At 31.8% G+C, this 22,046-nt stretch overlaps 1 protein-coding gene across 1 annotated transcript in view; it reads right to left on the bottom strand.

The window, feature by feature from the left end:
* The window catches only part of LOC129216459 (protein eva-1-like), a 92,703-nt gene that overhangs the window by 13,277 nt on the left and 57,380 nt on the right, over positions 1–22,046 (bottom strand). The window contains exon 6 of the mRNA XM_054850673.1: positions 477–647. Coding sequence (XP_054706648.1) covers positions 477–647 — 171 coding nt within the window. The remainder of the gene's footprint in view (positions 1–476; positions 648–22,046) is intronic.

Here is a 22,046-nt window from a genome sequence, read left to right as displayed (position 1 = left end):
TCCTGACTGTAAAAACTAATACTTTTAAGCTTTATCTTAAGTAGAAAAGAATCCTTAGGGATTCCAAAGACATGAAAACACAAAAAAGATCATTGAGAAACAACAATTTAAAGTTTTTCTTTTGCATAACAGCACATATCGAGCAGGACCTAAAGCCACTCATAACTTTTTAAATATTTGAACTTAAGCGATGAACTTTTTTTTTTGTTCGAAATAATTTTTAGTTTTAAAATAAGCATTTTTTTATTTGTATTTTTTTTTAACGTTTGATCACTTTTGAGTACTGTAATCCCTTAAATGAAATACAGTAGATTTTAATGATTTCATATACTTTAACTGACTTTTGCCTAGTTATTTCACGAAATAGAAAGTTATTCAATGAATTAACGGATTTCATTCTTTAACGGCAACATATACAGATGCGTGTATGTATAGGTCTGTGCTGTGTAGTTTTTTGTTTAATTACAAACATATACCTTTGATAAAGTTGTATGCCGACACCCATTCAGTGAGAAATCCGATGACTTTTTGATCTCCCTCTAAATTTGTGTTGCTCACATCTCCTTCTTCTCCCGAATTTTCATCACTTTGCATGTCTGTCTTAACAGTTGTTTGGTGCACCTCAAATTTCGTTACTCCTTCTTCTGCTACAAAATAACATAAAAATACACATGGAGTGCTTTTAAATGCTTGTTTTGGATACCTAAGAGAGTAAATGTTTTGTACGAAATGAAAAAAAAAAAAAAAACCTTGAGTGCATCAAAATAACAGTAGTAAACAAGGTTAATAAAGCACAAACTAGCAACCGATTACAGACACGTGTTTCAGGGTTTTAAGGTACTATTTTTTACCAATGCAATGTGAGCTTCTGACTTGTAACCAATTCGAAAAGGGGAAAGAGATTTCTTGAAACTCCGAAACATGTGTCTGCAATCAGTTGCCAATTTCGGCTTTATCAACGTTGTTTACTACTGTGACTAAGTGTTCTGTAGTTTGAAGTTAAAATTAATTTAAATATTAAACTACAGCATGTGTACTTCAAATAAAGTTTGTAAAAAAATAGTTGGATTTTTTTAAAGCAAGTAAATAAAATTATAAATTGCGTAATTAAACAAAATATTCATAGCTTAAAATATTAGACGTGCAAAATAAAATATGTTGTTGCCGTACTTAAAACGTATTAAAACCAAACACATAAAAATCAAAAATAACTTAATAAAAGAATAAATAAATAAACAGTAACACAATAGAGAAATAAGAATTCAAAAAACTTGCAAGAGATGAAAATATAAAATAACGCATTAATTCGAAGGCAATAGTTTTAACTCACAGTTTTTCAGATGAGGATTTTTTCCACTACTAGAATTGTGTACAAAACTCTATCTAGTAAAGTAATTATTTTTCAGACTTAGCATCTTCCCTTCCCCCAAGAATAAAGAAAGAAATTTTCTTAAATTATATATTTTTTTCTTCGTTTAGAGATTTTTCAGTCGTTAGTTACTGTTCAGATATTTTACAGAAAAAAAAAGTTAAACGTATTTCAAGTTCTTGCAGCCGTTATAAAACGCTTTAGGTTTATTGCTATTTAACCATTATATATATTTGAAAACCCTTTGGGTGCATATTGAACGAAAATGTATGATATTCATTAAAATGTAGTTCCAACAATATAATGAGATCAAACATATCCAGATTTTTATCATTCAGATAACTTAACAAAATATGAAAACCCAGTAACGAAGATTACCCTTAATTACGCTATATATGTAAAAAAAAGCAACAAAAGAAATAAAAACACCATGAATTCCAATGAGTCTTTATCTTTTTAACACGTTTTTATTAGCTTCACTTGTATGTTTGTGAGTAACTCTCCTTTGGATTAAGAGCTAGTGACTTATTACTGCTAGTATATTCCACCACTTTATGAGCGTTTGTGGCCGAGCGGTCTAAGATGCGGGTCTTCACTAGCGTCCACCTCCAGGAATAATTAGCCGAAATTTAATTTATAATCTTGCAACTCAATTTTCGCCCACTTTTTGTGATCGGATTCTTTTTAAATTTGGAAAGCAACCTCAAACCCGATGAAAATGTAATATTCTATAATCAAATTAATTTATTAACGATACGTTTATTAGTTTATTCTAATTAATACTCTTTTATTAACTTAACTATGTTTGTGGGTCTAACTTTCCTTTGGACAAATAACCAGGTGGCTTATTAGAATTACTTACAACGTACAAATCAGAGCTGCGGCGTGCAATAATGTTTTGCACATGAATTTACCAGAAAGCATTCAAAATGTCTGATGCACATAATGCAATAGAATACTAAGATACATTCCATTTTTAAAAAAATATAGTTAAAAAAAAACACGCTTTAGTAGCAAAATGAATTAAAAAGTTAAAAATAATTTTTGGATGACAAATATATGAAGTAATTGACCAAACACTTAATTTTACTGTAATAGAGAAAAAGCGTGGGGGGGGCTTCTTATTATCAGTTGTCTTAAATTTCTTCCACTTGTTATCCATGCAAAAATGTAAATAGGCAGCCCCCACGCTTTTTTTCTATTACAGTAAAATTAAGTGTTTGGTCAATTCCTTTTATATACTAGTCAACCAAAGATTTTTTTAAAACCGTTTTAGTTCATTTTTCTACTAAAGGGAGTTTTTTATAGTTTGGTTTTTAACTTCTACGTTTAGATGCTACGTAACCTTAAGAATTCCTTACCAAAAAGAATATCTTTTCATATAAATGATGCTATTTTTTTTGCTTTATGTATGATAGATATTTAATCTCTTTATTTGAGCATTAAAATATTTGCTTGAAAGAGTAAATTTTTTGTTTGTCTCAAGTAAAGAAAAAAAGTAATTTGTTTTGGAAAATAAAAGACACGCATCAAGTTTTCCTCAAATGATGTCGACGTTGAGGTAAAATTACGTGAAGCAATCCGTCATTTCCTGACAGGCTGCCAGGAATAATGACATAAACCTTTTTGAAGTACCATTCGCAAAATATAGAGGAAGAAATTGGAATGAGGTATGTGACTAAACATGAGTGGAAAAAAAAGTTTAGATCGAATGGCATATGCTGTAAGCGAAGACAAAAAAAATACATTTCTTGAACAAAAGAAAAAATAATAAAATGGGAAGGAAAGATTTAAGAAAGGACGATTCTCGAAAAAAAAATGTATCGTGCGTAACGCTAAGTTTTTATCTTTAAGTAACTATTTAATGAATATGGGATTAACTGTTGTGCTTTGATAGTATATTAAAGCGTGTTTTATTCCCCAACAGCATTATGTTTTGAAGGCTTTGGTTAGCTGGAAAAAAATAAAAAAACTTAGCGTTACGGACGTTACATTTTTTCAAGAATCGCCCTAAAAGTAACTCACAACTAAATCAGTCGCTACGAGACATTAAAAATTTTATATGCTAATCCATAAATTTAGGAATTTGGATTTAAAACCTCATAATGCACGAGGCAACTGATGACTGCTAATAATCTTAACAATTTGTCGTTAATTTATAACTGCGCAATATTTTCTTAATCATCTCTTTTAAAAGGACATAAGTTAAAAAAAAATAATAAAATAAATGCTTTGTTTCACCGGTTGTCAAGTTAAAGGGAGGGAGAAGGGAGTAAGTTTGATCATAATTTTTGAAAACATGAAATCATCCTTTAATTTGAATAGCGGAAAATAATTTTATAGGTTTCTGCAGTTGTTACGAATTAAACTCCTGGTCTCATAAAAGCTTATTACTGCGTCAATTATTTAAATACGTGACTTCTAGTATTCCACCAGTATTAATTGCATTCATAAGGAATGCAAACACCAAACCGATTTAAAGGGCTGAAATACGAGTTTTATTGATTTTACGTTTCTTGCGTAGTACAAACTTATTTTTTCTTGAAATATGAGAGATTCAACGAACGATTTGTGTTCAACGAATAGATTGATTATGCACATTAAAACAAGATTTTGAGGGACAAAACTACATAACGATTAAACTATTTATGACAGAGTTGTGTGTGTATATATATATATATTATATATATATATTATAATATATATATATTAATATATATATATATATTATATATAATATATATATATAAACAATATAAATAAAATTAAAGATGCAAAACACAAGAACATAAAAATGAAAAAAGGTGAACCAGGGACCGACACTTTCTAAAGGGGATGATCGGTCCCTAAAATCACAAGGCCCATTCTGTTTAGCAAGAGGGAAGGTTCCAATAACTTGCTATCCTCTCCGAGAGCCTTGGAGAAAAATTGAACGAGAAAACATACCTGGGAAATAATAAACGAAAGCTTATTCAGGAGAACCATCAAAAGGGAGAAACTTTAGTATTTATTCTTAAATTTTTTCAATGTCTTTCAAATTATATTTAGGATATATATATATTAATATATATATATATAATATATATATATATATATATATATTATATATATATATATATATACTATATATATATATATAGTATATATATATATATATATAGGTTCGACAAATTTCGGGCAAAAAAAAAAAAAAAAAACTTTCTCAACTACTTATTTTTTTGCAGGAGAGATAATAATAAAATGTATTGCGCATTTAATTTTCAATCCTAATAAATTATCACTCTTTCTCTTCTAAAAATTTGAATTCAACTGCTACGTTCTTAACTCTAAGCCTACTTTTGGAGATGAAATTACTGCTTATTTTATTTCCTTTTACTAAAAAAAGACTGCTTTTTTGGGGTGGGGGGGAAGGGCAAAGAGAAAATTAAATTCATTTTTTTTTTTCACTTTTTTAAACAAAAGGGAACCATATAATGAAAAAAGAATAAATTACTTGAAAACATCAGTTTTTTCACTTATTTCCATATCATTAAAGCTTTAATTGAATATTTTTAATTATAAATACCACATTTTTCCTTTTAAAATCATTTATCTAGGAAAAGTGTGTGAATAAAAAATAGTTTCTCTAAAGCACTAAGCATATTCATTCAAAATCATTCGTTGTTCATTTTTCCTTTAAACGTTTTTCAAATCACATTAAGTAAAATAAAGAATTTTGACATTTTTTGACCATTTATCTTCTAAATAGTTCAATATTCCAGCCATACGATAAAATTCCTTTGGGAAATCAAAACTTTTTTTCGAAAGAGCAAAACTTAAAATATCGTGAGACAGACGATTTGAGATAATAGAGTAATATCTTTCTTCTGCCTAAAAGAAATATGAGGTGTTTTAGAGTTAAATCACAGAACAGAGCGAGATTTTTTTAACGTCTGTGATTGATGACAATTGAAATAGAACTCCTTTAAAAGTTGTCGAATTTGACAGATATATATCAATACTTAAAAGAAGAAAGCGAATAAATTATATCGATCGGAAACTAAAATAGAAAATTTTTACCGGTTTCAAACATCGTATGTTAATCGACACATAAAAAGTATAAACAATGGTGAATAAACTTTTTTTTTCTCTGAAAGAGGGTTTTTTATATCATCAGAAAAGGAAATCAGACAAAAAACATATTTTTTTCAACAAAAAACCTTTTTTTTTTAAGAGAAAAAGAATGTGCTTAATGCAAGGAAGACATATTAGCTAAACTTTATTTTTTATTTTGGAATATATATATATATATATATATATATATATATATATTATATATATATATATTATATATATATAGTAAAGTGTGTAGTTTCACATACACGGGTAGCACAGAAATAAGTGTATGTAACAACGAAGATAAACAACAATAACAACAACAAAAATGAACATGGAACGTTAAAAAAATAAACTAGGAACATTGAAAACAAGAATTGATGAAATCATGGGTATTAAACTGCTGCTACGTTTACGAAGAGCTGGAGCAGCTGGCATATTAAATATTCTGCAAGGTTTCTGTGCGGGTCAGTATCATACATGCAGCAAAATTGATTAGAAGTAAAAGTATATGTATTTGAATTAACGAACTAATATGTGTAGTTACTTATAAGGCTTAATATAGAAGGCAGGGAAAATTATCAAACGTTATATATGCTTATTTTTTGTATATATGCAATTAATTTTTATAAATGTAAATAGTATGCTTATTAGTAATATGCTGTCATGTATTACCAACCCCCCAGCTCTGACCTGCAAAATAAAAAGAAAAAAATTACATACCACATGATTTCAAACATTTCGTCGACAACAATGTCTATGTCTAGGTATCCATTTGCCAGAGACGAAAATCCGATGCCACGCCAATCGAACAGGTCGCTGGGGCAGGGCATCCAAAAAGCACCTTCCTGTCGAAAGGATTTCAGCACTCTTTATCATCAAAGTTACCCAGTTACACTGTTGCCAAATCGCAGTTGTTTGGGTGGAAACTAAATCTGTCCTTGTTGAAGAAAAGATTTTCTTGAAACAAATTAAGATAATAAAATGTGAAATTGGCAGGATAAAAATTGTAATAGTAGAGATTTGCAGCAAATTTGAAGATTTGTTTATTAAATTGAGAATTGTTGCTACAAATTTTAAAGAATCTGCTTAGCTGTCCAATTATAATATTAATGAAGATCTTTTTATGTAAATTACTGTACCAATGTGGCATACTTTTTGTGTAAAAATTGAAGTTATCTTTTTTATCATAGATATCTGTAATAAGGTTAGAATCAACAATTTTGAAAGAAATGTCCAGAAAATCGGCAGACAGAAAGTTGTCATTGGCTTTATTGAGCTGTAGATTTTGTGGATAAATTAAAGGGAAAATGTCATCCATACTTTTGTTGAAGATAAGGATGTCATCTATATACCTGAAAATATCATGTTTTTTTATTATACTGTACTGTGTATTTAAATTCATAGAAAAAGAGATATAGATTAGCAGCTGTGCTGGAATAGTTGGTGCCCATGCCAATTCCATGTATTTGTTTAAAAATAAAGTTGTTGAAAGTCACAAAATTGTTAAAGAAACAGAAATGACAAAGACTATTGAAAAAATTCCTGTCGATGCCCAATTCCTCACCAATGCAAAATATGTCAAAAAGTTTTAACAAAGTTGTATATAAATCTTCGATGGGAATGTTACAGAACAGATTCTCAAAGTCAAATGTGTAAATTGATTTAGGTGTGCGTTGTAGATTTTTAATGATTTCGAAACTGTTGTCAATGCACCAAAAATAGCTCGTATGCCTAAATTTGACCTTCAGAAAATCATAAATTTTTTTCAAAATAAACTGTAATTTGATGTTGATATTTTTTCCAAAACTTTTTGTAGTAGAACAAATGAAACGAAATTTAACTGGTGATTTGTGGAATTTGGGCGTCATAAATATGAAAGGCAGATTTTGACAATTTGAAATTGTAAAACTGTATGAAAAATTCGATTTGCAAAGTTTATTGTATGCAATAAACTTTTTAATAATCACGTCTGTAGAAAGATTCGATTTTTCGTAATAAAGAGACGAGTTAAGTTCTTGTAAGACTTGTTTAACGTAGAAATGTTTGCAAATGATGCCATAATTATTGGCAGCTTTATCAATTGGAACAAAGACAAAGAATTTTTTTAAATTGTTGATATATTCGATTTCATCTTTTTTCAAATTTTGATATTGGTGTTCTGCGTTGTTAATTTGTTTAGCTAAAAAAGTTTTAAATTCAATGGTTAATAGATCTTTCCATTCTTGGAATGCTTCAAAAGGTATTGCGTGCGAGTATGCAACTTTTTTAATGAATCGAAGAATGTTAACTTTAAAAATATGAACTGCTTTACTGAATTTGCAAGTGCTGTTGAGTCTAAATTTTGCACCGAGATTCATTAAATATCTGACATTTGTGTTTTTTATAATATGTAAATTACCAGTAATTACGTGCTTGTGATCAGCATCGACAAATTCCTTAAAATTGTCCTGATTGCATAAACATGGAAAATCATCAGCAGTATGCGAAAAAGCAACATCACGGTAATTGTAAATTCTTTTGCAAAAAGGCTTGCAATACTTAAAGGCAGTTATGATTTGTTTATTTTTTAGTGGAAAATAATTTGCCAGTTTATTTATAATTTTGTGAAATGGAATATTATCGAAACTTTTCTGTTGGAAGGAAATAGTGAAATAAATATTTTCTTTAGCTGTAAATTCAAATCCGATTCTGTAATTTATAAGATCAGAGATCAAATCTCTACATTGTTCATTGACAAATTTATATTTAGAAAGATACGGTTTCAATTTTTTCAAAGTGGAAGTTTTTAACTTGAAAATATAGTTTTTGACTTGATTAATATTAGATAATTTGAGAAACGAATCTTCGACCTCTTTGCACCAAAGGTTAAGGTTAATGCTATTGATAATTTTACTGTTCTTATGTGAGCCTCTATGTCCTCTGGAAATTCGAGTTTTAGTATTAAAATTGTAAAAAAGTCTGAAAATGTTTTTGATATCCTGCATATTAAAAAAGTTAAGATAGGTATTCAGTCCATATGGATAGAGTGATTTGTTTTTAAGTATAAGATCATTTTCAGCCCTTAATCGTTCATTTGTATCTTCATGATGTGCAAGTATATCAATTTTGATATTTTCAAAAGAATGTGTTTTAAAATGGTTAATTTCGAAAGAGAGCCGGGCTGCTTTCTTTGTCATTTCTGTTTCTTTAACAATTTTGTGACTTTCAACAACTTTATTTTTAAACAAATACATGGAATTGGCATGGGCACCAACTATTCCAGCACAGCTGCTAATCTATATCTCTTTTTCTATGAATTTAAATACACAGTACAGTATAATAAAAAACATGATATTTTCAGGTATATAGATGACATCCTTATCTTCAACAAAAGTATGGATGACATTTTCCCTTTAATTTATCCACAAAATCTACAGCTCAATAAAGCCAATGACAACTTTCTGTCTGCCGATTTTCTGGACATTTCTTTCAAAATTGTTGATTCTAACCTTATTACAGATATCTATGATAAAAAAGATAACTTCAATTTTTACACAAAAAGTATGCCACATTGGTACAGTAATTTACATAAAAAGATCTTCATTAATATTATAATTGGACAGCTAAGCAGATTCTTTAAAATTTGTAGCAACAATTCTCAATTTAATAAACAAATCTTCAAATTTGCTGCAAATCTCTACTATTACAATTTTTATCCTGCCAATTTCACATTTTATTATCTTAATTTGTTCAAGAAATCTTTTCTTCAACAAGGACAGATTTAGTTTCCACCCAAACAACTGCGATTTGGCAACAGTGTAACTGGGTAACTTTGATGATAAAGAGTGCTGAAATCCTTTCGACAGGAAGGTGCTTTTTGGATGCCCTGCCCCAGCGACCTGTTCGATTGGCGTGGCATCGGATTTTCGTCTCTGGCAAATGGATACCTAGACATAGACATTGTTGTCGACGAAATGTTTGAAATCATGTGGTATGTAATTTTTTCTTTTTATTTTGCAGGTCAGAGCTGGGGGGTTGGTAATACATGACAGCATATTACTAATAAGCATACTATTTACATTTATAAAAATTATTGCATATATACAAAAAATAAGCATATATAACGTTTGATAATTTTCCTGCCTTCTATATTAAGCCTTATAAGTAACTACACATATTAGTTCGTTAATTCAAATACATATACTTTTACTTCTAATCAATTTTGCTGCATGTATGATACTGACCCGCACAGAAACCTTGCAGAATATTTAATATGCCAGCTGCTCCAGCTCTTCGTAAACGTAGCAGCAGTTTAATACCCATGATTTCATCAATTCTTGTTTTCAATGTTCCTAGTTTATTTTTTAACGTTCCATGTTCATTTTTGTTGTTGTTATTGTTGTTTATCTTCGTTGTTACATACACTTATTTCTGTGCTACCCGTGTATGTGAAACTACACACTTTACTATATATATATATATATATATATATATATATATATATATATATATATATATATCCAAAATAAAAAATAAAGTTTAGCTAATATGTCTTCCTTGCATTAAGCACATTCTTTTTCTCTTAAAAAAAAGGTTTTTTGTTGAAAAAAATATGTTTTTTTGTCTGATTTCCTTTTCTGATGATATAAAAACCCTCTTTCAGAGAAAAAAAAGTTTATTCACCATTGTTTATACTTTTTATGTGTCGATTAACATACGATGTTTGAAACCGGGTAAAAATTTTCTATTTTAGTTTCCGATCGATATAATTTATTCGCTTTCTTCTTTTAAGTATTGATATATATCTGTCAAATTCGACAACTTTTAAAGGAGTTCTATTTCAATTGTCATCAATCACAGACGTTAAAAAAATCTCGCTCTGTTCTGTGATTTAACTCTAAAACACCTCATATTTCTTTTAGGCAGAAGAAAGATATTACTCTATTATCTCAAATCGTCTGTCTCACGATATTTTAAGTTTTGCTCTTTCGAAAAAAAGTTTTGATTTCCCAAAGGAATTTTATCGTATGGCTGGAATATTGAACTATTTAGAAGATAAATGGTCAAAAATGTCAAAATTCTTTATTTTACTTAATGTGATTTGAAAAACGTTTAAAGGAAAAATGAACAACGAATGATTTTGAATGAATATGCTTAGTGCTTTAGAGAAACTATTTTTTATTCACACACTTTTCCTAGATAAATGATTTTAAAAGGAAAAATGTGGTATTTATAATTAAAAATATTCAATTAAAGCTTTAATGATATGGAAATAAGTGAAAAACTGATGTTTTCAAGTAATTTATTCTTTTTTCATTATATGGTTCCCTTTTGTTTAAAAAAGTGAAAAAAAAAAAAATGAATTTAATTTTCTCTTTGCCCTTCCCCCCCACCCAAAAAAGCAGTCTTTTTTTAGTAAAAGGAAATAAAATAAGCAGTAATTTCATCTCCAAAGTAGGCTTAGAGTTTCCCTGGGCTGCGGGTCACCCAGTTGTGGAGATAAACGTTAAAACCGGTAAAAAGTTTGACGTCCCTGATATATACCTCGTTTTAGTGTACCCTGATTACAGCTTTTTAAATTGTATGCAATTGGAGATTGGTACGATCAGTTTGATGAATTTAGCTTATTTTTCAAAAAAATAAAAATAAATAAATAAATGAAAAAAAAATAATAAAAAAAAAGAAAAAAAAACGCACATTGCCTTTTATTAACTTCAGTCTTGCCGTCCTTTAAGATTATTTCTCATGAATGTGTAGTCCGAGGGAACAAAATGGCGAATGCGTCTGGTTTAGTTTGTTTCTGGTGATATTATTTGTAAAAATGACATAGGCTAAGGGCTCTAGTAGTTGGCCAGTCTCCCGTAGTCTGCCACAAGGACATAAAACTGCTTATAAATATAATATGTTGAACTCAAAATAGGACAGGATGCATTCTCACATTCCTTTACCTGTCCCAAACTATCATCCAATAGCAATAAAGGTGTAAATACTTTTTATAAAGTAGTAATGAGTCATTTTATTTTAAATGGTGTGCCCATCATCCTAATTTGCGATTCTGCTTATTTTTTTCTTAAGAAGACACATCATTTTTAAATGTTAAGTACCCTTCTTTTTTTCGTTCTCTTGCAAATTTGCTTTTATTTATTTTTTAATGGATTGTATAGCATAAAGTTTCAATTAAAACAATAACCTCCCTCTTAAACTGAATTATTTTTAGAGGGGTACTGACTTCCACTGAGGTACCACCACTGAGGATCACTGAGTACTGAATTATTATGCATTTCCAATAGTCGGCCACGGCAGATTGACCACTGGTTCTATGCCGTTTAGTTGATCCACCAAGTAGTCCACTGCGTACTTCATAAGGAATTTCTAATGTTCATCAAATAGTTATTAAAATAAAAGTGTTGACACAGCGGCAATTTAGCTGTTTTGAGTAAAAATCACCTTTCTAAAGTTATTTCTTCAAAAGAAATGTTTTAGTTTTGTGCCTTAACTTTCTTCGACAGAAAGAGTAGTTTCATCAACTTTGCTTCTAAATATTGATTTTAGTTTAGATATCTCAAGAACAGGGTTGAAAACAGGTTGTGAATTCAGTTCGTCGTTGCGTTTAGAATATAAGTTGTAATACTCAACTTGTCATTACCAAATGGTAGTTTATCGGGTTTATTTTTAATCAAATCATGATATGTTGTTGAAATTGATAAAACAAATGATATGAATGCACGTAGTATTTAACCAGCAATAAATAAACATTCCCATTGTAAGGAACTAAAAGGAAATGCTTCAATAGTTAGCTCAAATTGTTTCAATGCGCGATTATTCTTTCTATTGCTCATTATGCTAAACTATTTGCTTCACCAAAGGTTCAAGAAACCTGTAATTCAATTTCGACAAATTATTTCAAACGTTGGTACCACTTTTTATAACTGCTTCTTACCAAATATTTAATTCATTGGGTTTTCTTCCCAAGGAAAACAAAATTTACTTCTTTTTTAAAAGTATGCTGAATTTGTTTTAAAATAACATGTTTCAAAGTTGCATTACGTTTCTACCCACTCCATTTTAGTAAATTCATTGTTTACTAATGTTCTTATTGAAAGCTGTAGGATTATCATCATAACCTCCCCCATTTTTCAGTTTCCCCACATACAGCTCTGTCATTTGGGCAATTGGGGGGGGGGGGCAATGACCCTCTATACTTTCAAAACATAATATAAATATGCATTTTTGCTTTTATTTTGATTCTTATTTCCTATAAAATGCATTGCATTCAGATCCTCCCCCCCCCCCCGCCGCACAGAAAAACTATGAGTATGTGAAATCCAGTTCGTTCACAACAAAAGTACCCGTTTTTACAATAAGTTTTGTTTTAGATGTGCCAACTATTGCCAATCTTTTCAGTACTTTTCGAACGGATTTTTATTTGTTTTGTTTTGAGGTGAAACTGTTTCTAAAACTACAATTTTAATTTTACGTTTCATATGTTGAAGTTTCGTTCTAATGAGCATAGAACAGTCAAGTGTCAATCATTAATTCTTTATCGATCATGAATTCTACTATCAACTCTTTTTTTTTTTTTTGTTCTTATCGTAGCATACATAGTTAATAGAGAAACTTTTTGCAGCAGGAGGGGGGAGGGAGATAATGCAATGCACGTTCTCATGTTTTCAAAATTCCTTTCCCAAAAAACCTGGATCTTTTCCATACTTTAATTTTATATTTTTGCAGTATATGATACTACTTAAATAAGTGATGTAGAAGATAAATAATAAAAAACATTCAAACTTGTGTTGCAAATTGAAGAATAATTTAAACATAAGATGTTACGAAGACATCAAGAACGCAGAATTATTTTGTAATAATTGGAATAATTAATTTTGTTTGTAAATACAAAGCTAAACGGTAAGTTTCGCATTCAGTTTTGTTTAAACTTATTCACCAATACCCCATAAGAGTAATTAAAATGAAACGGCCGACTACTGGACTCAAACATAGCCGAGCACTGGATTTCTATGGCCGACTACAGGAGAATTTCCTCGTATTAACAATAGGTTAATTTTTAAAATAAAAATGTTTTTATATCTGAAACAATTTAGTGAATCATTATCACAAAATATAATCTAAAGTCTTACAGTGTTTTTGCTGTTGTGTTAATTGCTGAAATTTATAAGTTAACGAAAAACAGCAATCGCTCTCTTAAATGGCCGACTACTGGAGCTCTTTCCCATTTACTTTTTACACAAAAGAAGGTGGCATTGTGACGTAGCGAATATTTAACAAAGATAATTTAATATGTTGTAACAATTATAATTGTAAGCGAACCCATCTGTAGATCACAGAACATTTACTTCATGTAAGGATCAAATTTAATTATTCCAAAGAAAATTTGGAAATTTTGAAAATGTCAAGATTTTTATTTAATACCATGCAAAGTTTAACATTGTCTGATTAAGTCAGGTTTCTTACAAGGGGCAAACCATAAATGATGTCCCCCTTTTTTCAACAAACTAGTCCCCTCCCCCCTTTTCTTCAAAATGTCGCATTTCACCTAACACCAGAGCAGGATCTACGGGTAGGGGGGGGGGGGGGGCAAGCCGGTGTTCTTGCCCCGGGCGGCATCTTCAGGGGGCAGCAAATTTGAGTGGTGCTCCGGAGGGGCAAGTCCGCCCTCTGGAGTTCTTCTCTTCTTTTTGTACATCTTACTCTTTTTGTCCCTCGAAAGTGTTTGCCTTTGTTTTTTTTCTACCCTGGAAATATGCAAGACTTCCGCGCTTGTTTTTTTTTTTCTTTTTCTCCCTCGAACCTGTGCGTCTTCTGTTTTTTGCACAAACCTGAACTTCCAAAAGGCTTTGGAAGTACAGGTTGACCCTCTCTTGGGAGACCTAGTCCACCCTTGGGTGTTTCCAACAGGAAAAATAAGCGCTAAACTCAATAAAAGTATTTAAACGATATGATAAAAATCGTATTTTGCTGACAATTGAAATAGATTAATAGAGTCATTTATTATTAAAATTAGTTGCATATTTTCAAAAGATGTCAGTAAAACGAGGTGGCGAGCAGCAACAGATTCTTTGCACAAGTGTTTTTAGGTAAGAGTGGGATAAGTAAGCACTTTTAGTGGGACTGAACTGGAACACATTCATTAGCCACCAAAATAAGTTTTGTCCCTATAATAAATTAGTATATAATAATTTACTGAATACTGATTGTTTCTTCGTTGATCAACTACTGGCTACTGGTGTTGGCGCACTGCTAACACCAACGGCGGTATATTTTAGGGGGCGGAACATTTCATGCTCAAAACCATACAATAGTTTTTCCTTTACAAATATTCTAACTCACCCTTTTCATAGAAATAGGGGGGGGGGAGCGGCGATGAACCTGCCAACATTGCCGCGGGCAATTACAAGCACCAGCGTGTAAACATATGGCTCTCCGTCATGGGCGCAAAAAGGAGGGAAGCAGTGTTGGCCCCAGATTAAAAGAAGAAAAAAATACTGCTAACTTGATTTGTTCTGTAGTTTTTATTGTGCAATTATAAAATATGAGTACTTGGAGATTTTGGTGTAACATCTGACTGGTCGCATTACACCGTCATTCGGTAAATATTTATATTAACTTAGATTATAGCTGAATCATCTGGCTAAGAACATTGTCATTGAAAATTTGCTGCTTGAATTTTTTTTCTACAATATATGATCCTAGCACACTTGAAATTCCAGAACGCAGTTACCGACAAACTTTGATGATGTTAGGGAAAGGGGTGCTCTGGGGCTCTCCCCAAAGAACACACTTACCTTCAACTATATTTTATTGAAAATTGTGCTGTCTGCTTAGATCCATGAGACAGTGGAGCAACCAAAAAGTGGGGGGAGGCACGGGGCCCACCCCCCATAAGGACGAGTACATTATTTTTTCAAAAACATTTTACATTGTTAAAGAGAAGAAACGGACGCGTCTTGGGAAAACGAAGTAATTTTAATAGGAAAAAATATAGAATGCTGGAGGGAAATTTCTTTTAAAAAGATCTTTAAAAATGTCAATTGTTGCAAATTACTCATCCAGTTAATTACTTCTCACACCTTCTATTGCTCTCATTTCTCCCTCCTCCTTGTTTTTTATTTTTCCTAGACGACCAAAAAATAGGAAAGTCTTCAAAATCCTACGCTTTGGATGCCCCTTCTCCGAGCCGAAACCGTTCAAGAGCATTTCAAATTTCGTTTCCAAGGCTTCAATTTCGCAAAACTCCATGATAGAACTAACACTTCGCCTTCTAATAACCTCAAAAATCGTTTGAGACTGCTTTTTTGGAACTAAAATTTTGAATAATTGCCGAGCCTTAAACGTTATACCAAATGTGGTCTACAGTCATGTTTTTAATACTTTGGTACAAAATTTGCGTACAAGGCCCTCGAACTTCCTTTCTCTAATACCATCGAATTCGTCAAAAATTGGTTTTTTAAAAAGGTTAAGACTGAAGCACTTAGCACGCATGTCACTTAAAATAAAGTGAGCTAATGCTCCCGTAATCTGAAAATGCAAAAACTAAAATTCAAAAAAAAAAAAAAAAAACGATGGTGAGTTTTAAACCCCTCTCTTAATTATCACTGAATAATACTTGAAAACTTAATCTTTAGAACTTCTATTTCGAAATGTTTTTTTTTTTGGGGGGGGGGGGGGGATTGCTCAGAAAACAGGGTTTTTAGAACAGCTACATACCTCCTGAGATCAGACTCAAAACATAAGTTCCTTTCTTATTTGAGTTTCACCGACTTGCTACAAACCTCGATGTCTCGTGCATCAGACAGCCCAATTTTAGACTGTCTATTTTCCCTGGTACGCTACTGCTAATTTGAACTTGGTGCAGCCTCTACGTAAACATTCTTCTTCACAGGCTCAGTTAAGGGCTTCTCCCCTGGCTACTATTCATGAAAGGTATCTATTTCAAGATACCTTCACGTATATCACCACCACATTAGACTCTAGTGTGGTGGTGCGTATATACCGATGGATCTGCCACAGCCTCCTCAGGAAGGGATGATGCTGGCGCTTTTTCCAAATTGTTTATCCTAAAGGAACCTATTAGTGCCTGATCAGATAATTTTTACGGTGAAGTTTTTGCAATTTATATGTAAAATAGGATTGTCACTGAGATCTCTTGCCAAAAAATTGTCATTTTTGTTGACTCTCAAGCTGCAATACAGTCAATTATAACCTTTTCCCAACAGAGACTGAGTCTGAATGTAATCTCATTATAAGTTCACTTCTTGATTCCGGTAAAGACGTTGTGCTCCAATGGATACCAAGCCACTGCGGCATCCATGGCAACGAGCAAGCTGACATATTGGCTAAAGATGCTTCAACATTAAATACACCTTGTCTCCCGATCCTTCTTCGAAATGCCAAGCGATATTTTAGGATCAATATCAGGCTCAAAAGAATTTCCTCTCTCCGTGACATTGCCAGCGAAAAATCTTGTGCGTGTCTTCTGAAAATACAAACAAGGCTGCAACTTTCCCTCCTCCTTAGTGTTGAAGGGAACTCTTCTCGTGTCATTACTGGTCACGACTACTTACAAGCCAATCTTTTTAAAATTGGACAGGCCAATTCTCCATGCCAACTATTTGAAGGGACTATGCAAATGACAGGGGAGCATCTTTTTGATTGTCCCGTTCTTCTTGACGTGCTCAAGGATATCGTTTTCAAAGAGCTTTCCCACTCTACTACTACATCATTGTTGTATTGAACTGCAGGGCGCCTTATGTCCCAGAGGTCGTTTACGGGTGTAATTAAGAAAAAAAATGTTCTTTGGGGAGAGCCCCACAGCACCCCTTTCCCTAACATCATCAAAGTTTGTCGGTAACTGCGTTCTGGAATTTCAATTTCAAAAATTTGGAAGAGGGGTGTTGATTTCACTCTAGTTTTAAAAAAAAAGAAATTGCCCCTAGGTCTCCTCCCTTACTCTATAGACAATAAATAGGTCCCATCCCTTACCCTAAGGTCAATAAATATTGCCCATAATAGCGTTTAAAAGACTTCAGTTTCAAAAAATTTCCTCTTAAGTCCTCACAAAACTTTCCATAACATCACCAGACACTCTAAACTTGTGTTCTTAGGACTACAATTTCAAAACTTTCTCCGGAGGAGAACCCCCGAGATTCCCCTACCAGATAGGGAAATTTTAAGTACGTTCTCCCCCCCCCCCCCAAAAAAAATTGTTTGCGTCACTGGCAGGTGAATTTTTTTTCAACAGTAAAAAAAAAGGGCCCGAAAAGAACTTACAGACATTTGCAACTGATTTTATTGCAGTATGTAATAGCTTCAAATGCACCAAACCCTCCTGAACTTATAGAGCAAATAAAGAAACATGTTACTCTTTTTGCAAATGTAGTAGCAAAGGTTTGAAATTAAATTGTAACACAACTTTTTAAAATATACTTTTTAGATTATATTAGATTTCTACTTACCGTAATTTTTAACTTAATTTTGAGCATGTTTCAACGCATTAAATATCTGCATTATTTTCTTTTTATTTGTAAAGGAGCTCACTGAAATCAATAGCTAAAACGCATTGCAATTCACTAATTGCAACATTTTGACCAAATTTTCGATCAAAGCTGTTAAGTACTAATATACTATATGGCCATTTATGAGAAAACTGCCGCCGCACCGTCTTTAATGACGTTATGCCTAGAAAATGTACTAGAAGTCAGATGTCCACCCAATCTCAAAATACTTTCTAAGACACCTAATAAACACCTATGATAAAACATTCTCCCCGCTCAAACTTTCTACAGAAATGATGACCATTTATGATAACTAGCGGCCGCCATCATGATAACGTCGTAGCAGGAAAATGTACCAGGCGGAAGTTGTCCAACTAAGTCCAAAATACTTTCTAAGATAACAATTAAACATTAAAAAAAAAAATCTCTATACTCATTTTCCCACACCATGTACTGCAAGATTCTGGACTAAGGGGCTAAAACTAGAATATTAAAGTAAAGCTCTCATATCTGAATACTGTATTCATTTTCGAAGAAAAGGGGAGAAGGTTTTTGATTGCAGTTTGTGTTAAAGAATTTTTTGTTTACGTTTGAACAAAAAAAATCATACTGACATGCTCAGTATAAAATGAATTTTTAATCAAACTCTTTCGTCCTTTGAAGTTTATTAAAAATATTAAAATATACTCGATAGAAAAATTAAAAGCAAGATAGATGTGTGTGTGGGGGCGGGAGGCATTTTGAAGTTTTGCCCCACCTAGGAAACGTCCTTGATCCGGCACTGCCCAACACCTATTCTTCCCTTTTTCACATGTCACGCATTTTCGTAGGCATGTTGTTTCGAAACCTCCTTCCAAGTAGACGAGATTTTTTTTTTTTTTTTTTAATGACATTTTATTCTCTGTACTTTCTTGCAGTTTAAAGAACTGCCCTCTTTTGTACAAATTAATATTGAAATAATTCTATTTGCTTTTCTCTTCAGTTTTCAATAATACTAATATTAACGTTTTTATTATTGTTTTATTTGACTTGGATTAAAAAACAAAAACAAAAAAAAAAAAAAATTCAACTAATAAATAAATAAATAAAATAAATAAATAAATAATCGCAAATTATATGGTGTGTCCGCTTTAAAGCAAAGAACCGTTTTTTAGTACTCCATAAAATCCTACTACTTCATTTTGTCATATTTTAGCTATTCTATATCATAGTAAGATTAATTTTGCTTATAGTCAGTTTTACGGTTTCCTGTGTATTGAAAAAACGTGCATGATTTTAAATTTGTTTTGTTTAAATCATTGAATGTTAGAAATCACTGCAGTAATAACTCCCAAATTAAGATAACAGATTTAGCATCGATGGAAGAGCAAGTGAAAAGTTTCCTTTTCATCAAAAGATTTATATAGGCATGTTGTCAAATGTGATTCTAATACACGGGAAAGTAGGCTCGTTTAGTTTTGGACAAACATTGTCTTTTACTATTTCTATTTTAATTAGAAAAGAAATTTCAGCGCAACTGGAGCCTTTAATGTTGAAAACATAACAAAATTCACTCATTAGGTCGAATTTTTAAAATTAACAAGGACTTGACTTTTCCTTGATCAATAGATTCAGAAAGTGTAATGAAGTTTTGTAATTATTTATAATATAATTTGTCTTTATAATCACACAAATCAAAACTTCATAGATTTGTAGGCATTCGTAGACGTGTGACAGAAAAATCTAAAAAATTTCTTTCGTCAAAAAAACACAAAAACTTGAGATTTTCTAAACACACTATGCCTTCATAAACAGTTTCTCTTTTTTAAAAATGAATTGTCATTGAAAATATGAGGGGCCGTTCACAAATGATGCCAAGCTTTGAGGGGGGGCGGGTGAAAGGGTGAGAGTTTGTGAAAAAGGAAAATAGGGGAAAGCACATGAAGTGTGACGCATCACTGGGGGCGTGCACGGAGGGGGGGGGGGAGAGCCTGAAGGGGGCCCGAGATTTTTAAAATCAAGGGTGAAGTATGTTGGGACGTAGGGGTTAGAAATATGGAGGGCGGCCCGTAAAAGTCACTTGTGACGGGCCCCAAAATTTCTGTGCCCGGCCTTGCACATCACACATTTTTTAATGAGAAAACGTTTTTCAAACATAACGTGACACGTAACAAGAGGAGTATGATGAAGTATGACACATTGTGTTATATGGGGGGGGGGTTAAAAACGGTGGAAAATAAGTGTGACATCATTTACAGAAAGCCCCTTACGTATGTTGGGAAGAAAATAATGCCCACTAAGAACGACAGATGGCGCAGCTTCAGAAACAAAAGCTCGAAGAAAAGCTTGCTTAGGAATTGGATGATTTGAAACGTGATGAGAATTTTTTGAAGCAAGTAATTAATTGGGTCAGATGAAAATCAGTGTAAATCGATTTTGGAATTTGAGTGAACATCGATGATCAGTGATCTTTAAGAAGAGGAAGTGTGCCTAAACAAAAGGAATTATTTACTAAAGATATTCTTATACTAGTGATCATAAATTTAAGCTAACAGTTGAACACATTTTTCTTCACAATATTCTGGTGCTTAAAGAATACATTAGTTTATAACACTATATCAATCTTACATTGGGAACCCGTTTCAGTTTTAACTTTTAGATATAATATTTTCAAGTATAAATAGTTTTTCCGGCTCTAATACGCTTTCAATTAGTCCAGAGAATAATAGTGTCCGACATTTAAGTCGGAGTCGGTCATATTTCTGTCATTGGTTGCCAGGAGTCAGAGATGAAGTCAGAGTCGGACTGATTTTGGGGAAAAGGAGTCGGAATTGGAGTCGATGGGCCACAAAATTCTGCGAGTTGGTGTTGGTTTAAGAAGTTGGCCACTTTCAATCCGACTCCGCTGGCCAGTAAAAACATTTGCGTTTTGGATTCGTTTCAGCTGGACTCTGTCATATTTATCTGTGACTTGCTTCAATGGTGAAGTCCATGATAGATGGTATTTCAATATTATTTTTAAAAAATTTCCTCCGTTTCTTGAAACCAAAAGTTAAGCACATACTCAAAGTCTACACATTCCTTTCTAATACTTAAATACCGAAAAAAAAAATAGTGTTGTTGATTTCTTAAATAAAATTTTTTAAATTCTTTCACAGGCTTTCATAAGTTAAATCTTTAAATTGTTCAATAAAATACCCTTAATTTCGCTAAATAATAATTAAAAAAAACCGTTTAAATACATATTCAAGAGATTTTTCCAACAAAGTTTGTTTGAAGCAGATTCGTTTTTAAGTTGGGATGAGCTATATTTGCCTTCAATTCTTTCCGTAAACAGTAATATTAATTTTTTAAAACTGTGTTGAAAATTAAGCAAAAAATTGCTCGAATAATGAAGAGAATTGTGGGAATGAGGTGTCCTCGCAGAGTTCTTTTGAACAAAAAAAAGTTATTTTGAAAAGGACTATTCACTCAAGCGTATTAGAGGGAACATATACAACGAGACCCTAGTTTCCATTTTTTAATTTTTCAATATTTATTTTATTATTTCGTTTATTTTTAGCTGTTTTTGCTTTTAACGATATTTAAAAGATGTATTACGCCTATCTGCAAGCTTTTTATTTTTATTTTTATTTTACTTTTGCGGGAAAGTGGGCTAAAGAAGCACTTTGATCTTACCTCAAGATTACTTGTTCCAAATTTTACAACTATAAGAGCAGAGGGGGCTCTTGAGAAGAACAAACGGCCACTTTGTACGTTTAAAAGTGAGCAACATTTTGCTCTTTACATCTGGGTTTAATTGATTTTATTGAACTTTATTGACCCTTGGATTTTCACTAAAGTAGAAATCCTTTATTCTACAATACTAATTCATTATGAAAATTGGAACAAACTTTAATTTGTACTGACAAACCATCTTTTTCGAATTCGTAGAATGTTCTGTGGTCTTGTGATATTTTTGCTTCAGAAATTAATAACAAAATAATAATAATAATTCGACATTTAAAAGTAGGTGCACACTTCCATGTTAAAAATAATATTGAACTAAATTTCAAAACTGTAGGTGCTATGTCATCCTTGGACGCGTGACAACCACCGACATAATTTCTTTG

The sequence above is a fragment of the Uloborus diversus genome, chromosome 2, assembly GCF_026930045.1.
Source record: "Uloborus diversus isolate 005 chromosome 2, Udiv.v.3.1, whole genome shotgun sequence".
Taxonomy (NCBI): Eukaryota; Metazoa; Arthropoda; class Arachnida; order Araneae; family Uloboridae; genus Uloborus; species Uloborus diversus.
This window is presented reverse-complemented; position numbering and strand designations above follow the sequence as displayed.